A 7,267-nucleotide genomic window follows, 5' to 3' on the forward strand; every position below is an offset into this window, starting at 1 on the left:
TTTGGGGCTGCAAAACACACCGTCTTCACAACCATTTGTGATAACAGTTGTTAATTATGGGCTGAGAAAAGTAACACAATAAACAATAAAGTGATTAAATCCAAGAGGAACCTTTACAAATACCCACGATTTACACACAAAAATGTTTACAACAACTACTCATGCTTATTTGTGTATGGTTGAACACCATCCATTATATTACTTTTGTATTTTGTTTTTATTAATGATCAAGCAAAATATGAAAATTCAATAGAAAATCTATACAACTGTCATGGTCCTGGGCCATGTTGGCCCAGTGTTCTTAGTTTCCTTGTATGTTTGTATTTTATTCCATGCTTCCCCTGCCCATTATGTCTAAGTTCTCCCCGTGCTCTCTCTTCCCCCTGTGTGCCCTCTATGTATTTATGAGCCCTCGTCCCCTTTCGTGTTTATTCCATGTCTCCCCTGCCTGTTACGTTGGTGTTCTACTCGTGCTCTCTCTCCTCCTGTACTTCCTGTTTCACCTCTCCAGTCAGTGTTCAGTTCACCCCGCCCTGTCTCGTTATGATTATCAGTGTCACCTGTGTTCCCCGTGTGTTCCCACTCCCCTCGTTAACCCTCTGTGTATTTCTGTCTGCGTCTCCCTCTGTTCAGCGTGACGTCGTCCCTCATGCCGTGTGTGGATCTCCCTGTGTCTCTCTAGTTTGTGGTTTCCCAGTTTAGTTTAGTTTGTATATTTGTTCTGCCAGCGAATAAAGCTGAGTTTTGAGTTCATTCCCTCGTGCCTGTGAGTCCTGCGTTTTGGGTCCTACTCCTGCCTGCCGCACGGCGATTCGTGACAGTACGACGTCACCAGATATGGACCCAGCAGCACTCAACCCACCAGAAGAACTGCGTCTGGACATAATCTACTCCGTGGAAAGACTCCTGCATCTGTGGCTCGAACATGAGGGGAAGGAATTTCGCCGTGCTGTGGAAACCAAACTACAGCGCTTGTTCTCTGGTCTTCCCTGGCTACTCAGTGCGCTCCACCCACTCGAACAGGATTTAATCCGCAACGAGCTCCACCTTCATCCCCCAGCTGCTACTACCCACCTGCCTGAAGGGCCGGATGTGGAGCCGCTCGGCCCGTCAGAGCCATCATCAAAAAAGAAACGGCATTCACGCCGCCGACGCGCCACCCCACAGCCGGACATTCGGCCTTCTAATTCACCTTCTGTGCTGCCAGAAGCTCCGTCGGCTCCCTCGCCGCCACCCGCGGCTCAGTTAGCTCCCTCGCCGCCACCCGCGGCTCAGTTAGCTCCCTCGCCGCCACCCGCGGCTCAGTCTCCTGTGTCCCCGCTAGCTCAGCCATTAACTCCACCACAAGCTCCATTTTCACCTCTACCATCGCTTCAGTCATCAGTTCGGTCTGCCACTCAGTCGCCCTTAGCTCCATCATCCACACTACCACCTGTTTCTCTTCCACCACAACCGTCACTACACCCAGCCACTCAGGCCGCTACTCAGTCAGTCATTCAACCCATAGCCCTGCCGTTAATATGCTCTGTAGCTGAGCCACTAGCCGCCCGACCCGCAGCCACTTCAGCCACTCCTCCACCCGTCACACCTCCACTACAACCATCACTGCAGTCTCTAGCGCAGTCACCTGCAGCTCTGCTTTCCCCAGTGCAGTCTCCAGTGTCCCCAGTGCAGTCTCCAGTGTCCCCAGTGCAGTCTCCAGTGTCCCCAGTGCAGTCTCCAGTGTCCCCAGTGCAGTCTCCAGTGTCCCCAGTGCAGTCTCCAGTGTCCCCAGTGCAGTCTCCAGCAGCCCTGCTGTCCCCAGTGCAGCATCCCTTAGCACAGTCATCCACTCAATCACCAGCTCCACTTTCCCCTCAACTATCACTACCACCTCTAGCTCAGTCTCCTGTGCACTCACCTCTGGTTCATTCTCCTGTGAAGTCATCAACTCCCCTGCCTTCTCCACTCTCACCACCTCCGTTACAACAGACATCAGTTCAGTCCCCTGTGCCAGTGCAGACGCCCTCAGTTCAGTCTCCCGTGCAGTTATCTACTTCACCACCGTCAGTAGCTCAGCTCCCGCTCTCACCCGTGTCTCCAGCAGCTCAGCTCCCGCTCTCACCCGTGTCTCCAGCAGCTCAGCTCCCGCTCTCACCCGTGTCTCCAGCAGCTCAGCTCCCGCTCTCACCCGTGTCTCCAGCAGCTCAGCTCCCGCTCTCACCCGTGTCTCCAGTAACTCAGTTAGCTGCCCAGCAGCCACTCTCCGCTCAGTCTCCTGTGTCGCCAGTTTTGCTCATTCACTCCATGCAGAGAGGTAACTGGATTTCTACTCAGGGTACTTTCCATGGTTTAGCCGCCGTTGGCACAGTTTGCCACTCCAGGGCTTCCCCAGAGGCTAGGTCTCGGTCACCAGCTGATTCTGGACCCCTGAAGTTTAAGCAGCCCCCTAAGAACTGCACCATGTTCGCATTGCCTGGGCAGAGTCAGTGCTCAGTGCAGCGCCAGTTGTCCTCATGTCGGCCGAAGGACTTCATGCCTGTTGGCGTTGTTTTGGCCTCCGCTGGGGGGTCCGAGGGGCCCGTTCAGCCTCCCGTCTCCGCTGGAGGGTCCGAGGGGCCCGTTCAGCCTCCCGTCTCCGCTGGAGGGTCCGAGGGGCCCGTTCAGCCTCCCGTCTCCGCTGGAGGGTCCGAGGGGCCCGTTCAGCCTCCCGTCTCCGCTGGAGGGTCCGAGGGGCCCGTTCAGCCTCCCGTCTCCGCTGGAGGGTCCGAGGGGCCCGTTCAGCCTCACGCCGCATCGGCTGGAGGGCCCGAGGAGCCTGTCCAGCCGCCATCTGCGACCGCCTCGTCCTCGCCTGGTCCAGCCGCATCCGAGTCTTCGTCCTCGTCTGGTCCGGCCTCCTCGTCTTCGTCCTCGTCCGCTGCGGCCTCCTCGTCTTCGTCCTCGTCCGCTGCGGCCTCAGCCTGTGCTTCGCCTGGTCCCGTCTCGACTGGTCCTGTGCCCACCGGGCCTCGGCCAGTACGCCTGACACTGGAGAGCCGCCGCCGCTGCCTTCCGCGCGGCCGGCCCCCTGAACTGCACCGCCTTCGCCTGGGTGGCCGCCGTCGCCTTCCGCACGGTCGGCCCCCGGACCAGCGCTGTCATCGTCGCCGCCGCCTCCCGCACGGTCGGCCTCCTGAACTGCTCCGTCGTCTCCTTCACCGCCGCCGTTGCCTTGCGCACGGCCGGCCTCCTGAACTGTTTCCGCGTCGCCGCCGTTGCCTTGCGCACGGTCGGCCCCCTGAACTGCTCTGTGTTTGGGTTATTTTCTTGGGCTCCGGTGTTTGCTGTGCTCTTTTGTTTTCTGTTCCGGGCCCTCCGTCCTGGGCCCCCGCCGCCCGCCCTGGGTTGTTTTCTGTTTGGTTTTGTTTTTCTGTGTTTGGGCTGTCTGGGGCCAGCCCTTGAGGGGGGGGTACTGTCATGGTCCTGGGCCATGTTGGCCCAGTGTTCTTAGTTTCCTTGTATGTTTGTATTTTATTCCATGCTTCCCCTGCCCATTATGTCTAAGTTCTCCCCGTGCTCTCTCTTCCCCCTGTGTGCCCTCTATGTATTTATGAGCCCTCGTCCCCTTTCGTGTTTATTCCATGTCTCCCCTGCCTGTTACGTTGGTGTTCTACTCGTGCTCTCTCTCCTCCTGTACTTCCTGTTTCACCTCTCCCGTCAGTGTTCAGTTCACCCCGCCCTGTCTCGTTATGATTATCAGTGTCACCTGTGTTCCCCGTGTGTTCCCACTCCCCTCGTTAACCCTGTGTATTTCTGTCTGCGTCTCCCTCTGTTCAGCGTGACGTCGTCCCTCATGCCGTGTGTGGATCTCCCTGTGTCTCTCTAGTTTGTGGTTTCCCAGTTTAGTTTAGTTTGTATATTTGTTCTGCCAGCGAATAAAGCTGAGTTTTGAGTTCATTCCCTCGTGCCTGTGAGTCCTGCGTTTTGGGTCCTACTCCTGCCTGCCGCACGGCATTCGTGACAACAACTTCACTTTAGACACACTCCTGTCCTTATTTAAACCTTTACCATCGATCGCTGCTTTCTTGTCATGGTTCTCAAGATCTGGAGAGGTCGTGGTGTGTGTGTATTGTTTGTCTTAACCTCTCCCACCAGGGCGGAACTGGACCATGGTTCCCCGCCTCTGAACCCACCCTGAACACACACCTGTGGCTCATTCACACTGATCCTGGCAGACTACTTAAGATGGCAAGAGAGGCTACTTCCTCGCTGGATTGTCACATTACCAAGTGCCAGTGTAGTGTAACCTATGAAAATGTTCCTTTGATCCCCTAGAGTTTCCTCCTGACTTTGTTTTTTCCTCTGTGTACAGGCCTTCTAGACTCCCTGCCCGTCTTCCCTGCCGTCTGGATTTCTGTGGATGTGTGTGAGTGAGCGTGAGCTTCTTAGTGTGGACATTTTTGAGTTACGGATCGAGTGGAAGAAGAGCGTGTGTGTACCCCGTCTTGGACCTTCCCTTCGGACCCCGCCCTACTCCCTGGAGCCCCGTGTTATCTGTTCCACTGTATATATGTATATATTCTCACTTGGTGTCACATTTCAAATAAACCCTCACCCTCTCTCTAAACTTCAGAGTCCTGCGAGTGAGTCCTCTACCTACTAATCTGTGACATTTCTTGCTTTGCTGATAGATGCAGAAAACATGGGATTACTGTAAACTGGATCACCTACCACAGTTTTTCAGTAGGTGAAAAATGCCGTCCACTTTTGCATTATGGAACAGATGAATGTTCAGCTACAACTGAAATGCACACGTTTTCACATTCATTACTGTCTACCTCAGTTATGAACTTAGATGTACAAGCACTGAAGGTCGACGTGATGTGCTCTGTACCTCATATACCACTATTTCTCTCATGCATGATTCAACGTTAAAGGCAGACCTCAAGGTGACTATGTTCTTGTAATGTGTTAATAAAGTTTAAAAGAAAAAAGACAAATACTCTACTGAAGCTTTATGTTTACACCGCATTTTGTTTGATTACTTCTTCTTTAGCCTTTACTCATCCCTCTGCCTCCTAACGTTGCTCATCTGTTTAACACAACTGCCTTGCTTCCTTCTGCGCATTTTTCTTTCCTCCTCTATCTTTTATCCTGCCCTCCCTCTCTTATCTAGCTCGCTGTCCCGTTACCTCTGTTTCCTATCTCTCATTTTTGTCCCTCCCACTCTTTTTACACCTTCCTCTCGAGCAGTAACATAGAGGTGGCCGCCCTGGTTTCTGCTGGGTTCATTGCTCCTCTCCCTGATAATTCCCCTGTATTAACTGGCTGGAGTTATTACCTGTTATATGAGATGTCTACGTTGAGAGCGCTTTATGAGATCCTGGTCCCCGTGGATAAGATGATGGAGTTGGTGAGTGCTGTCATCCCCCAGCCGTATAATGGCATCAGTTGGGAAATACACAATGCCATGGATTATTGATAGAGCCATATCTGCACTTCTGCTGACAAATTCTTGGCCTGGGTTGAAGGGGCACATAATCCTGAAGAATATCTCTGCTAATATGGCCGCCTCCATACAGTCACACCTCTGCTCTCTTTGGAGTACTTTGGTTTCTCTCCTCCCATGTGACGAATGATCAAGCATTCCCAGCGAGTCAAATGAGAGGCTGAAGATTTATTCCAACAATAGGCTCTCCTACACCGTCTTACATAGAAATAAGTATTATCTCACTGCTGCTGCCGCTACTCCACCACCACCACCCCATAAATGATAGAATTTTATAACGAAAAGAAGAATGAAAGTATGTGAATGAGGACGGCGTGCAGACCTTAAAGATGAGTCATTTGGTTCTCACAGGTAAATCTCAACATATGGCGAAAACATGAAGGTGACACAACAACGTGGCGAGGCAGGGATGCATCCTCTCATTAGCAGTTCACCACACATCCAGACAAGTAGCTAAGAAAGAAGGTAAACAATCCCGCGATCCCTATAAATAGAGTGTAGTAATTCTCCCGGCTCTCATTACATGCCTCCTCCCTCACTATTCCTCAATCTGTCTGATGTGCTGTGGTGGGATTCCAGCTCAACTGCGTTTAGTCGGCGTGAAGACCACAGGCTGGATTCTCAGTTATGGCCTTGATTTTTTATTTTTTATTGTATCCCAGATGCAAGCATTGCTCTCAGAAGTGTGTGTGGGGAGGGTGAGGGAGGGAGCAAGAAACAATACCTGATCAAACGCAACAGTTAACAAAGCTACCCCAGGGATGCTATGAATCTAATAAAAGAAGCCCACTTCTAGGGTTTTCGGATGCATCAGAGGCCGTGCCGTTCACACAGGTGCACAGGTCTTCCAATGCCTCCTCACCAAACCGGTCGCAACATATTTGCGTATTTGTTTCCGAAATGATATGCAAATGACCAGACAAGCATCTTCTTGTGAATTGCTCTTCATGGCTCATCTCGAGACTCGAGCCTCAGTAGCCATGCTGCTTTTCAGAGGAATATGAAATTACTATCACATTGAGGGAAATCAAAGTCTTGTTCTGCTGCAGTCCTCTGGGCAGCATTGTGCAGTATTGCTTTGGAAACGGGCCTAATTGGTATGTGTGGGCCAAACTCACCCCACTGCCTGAAACTAGCTGGCTTCATGTTCACAACAATTGAATTTGGAATCGGTGCCCTAGATTGTTTGTGTTTTGCAGTTAGGGTGTGTGCATGTTCCATAAAGAGCACAAAGCTAATCCCAGTCTCTCCTGCGTCTATCATATTAGAATGTATGACTCTTGTAATTGCTTGATGTCTATTATAGCCAATAGCGTTACCCTTATATTTTTAAAAGTGGTGGGTGGATGTGGTCTCCTAAAGAAAATGGAGGGATTTGAGCTGAACAATTAGTGGCAGCTCCCATCTGACAGACCATATTTCTGCCTTTTAGCTCAGTGTATGGCCTGGCAGCACACCAGAATACAGAGAAAAAAGGAACATTAAGTCACCTATAATTTGCTTTCAGACAGTCAGAATGTGAAACAGACACATGACAGCTTAGTGATTCATCTAGTCCACGCACCATGTCTGCCGCCTGAACGATGATTGGCTCTGGCACAGGGCTTGACTCCACTATACAACCCAGGCGTGCAGGTTCGTGAGTCAAAACCTGCAATGTTGTCTCCTTTAATATGTTTTTTTTCATTAACTACTGTTAATGAAATATCTCATTTTGAATTATGGAGAAAGGGAGGTTTCTTCTTTGCTTGTGTTTGCATTCTGTGGTCTCAACACAACCTTGCTGCGAGTGGTGCT

At 51.4% G+C, this 7,267-nt stretch overlaps 1 protein-coding gene across 1 annotated transcript; it reads left to right on the top strand.

Annotated features, from left to right (window-relative positions):
• Positions 1-837: 837 nt before the first annotated feature.
• Positions 838-2,362, top strand: LOC113029906 (A-agglutinin anchorage subunit-like). Its single transcript, XM_026180922.1, has 3 exons — positions 838-1,109; positions 1,325-1,487; positions 1,743-2,362. The coding sequence occupies exons 1-3, from the start codon at positions 838-840 to the stop codon at positions 2,298-2,300; spliced, it is 993 nt and encodes a 330-aa protein (XP_026036707.1). The 3' UTR covers positions 2,301-2,362.
• The last annotated feature ends 4,905 nt before the right edge of the window (positions 2,363-7,267 follow it).

Source organism: Astatotilapia calliptera, chromosome 9, assembly GCF_900246225.1.
Source record: "Astatotilapia calliptera chromosome 9, fAstCal1.2, whole genome shotgun sequence".
Classification (NCBI taxonomy): Eukaryota; Metazoa; Chordata; class Actinopteri; order Cichliformes; family Cichlidae; genus Astatotilapia; species Astatotilapia calliptera.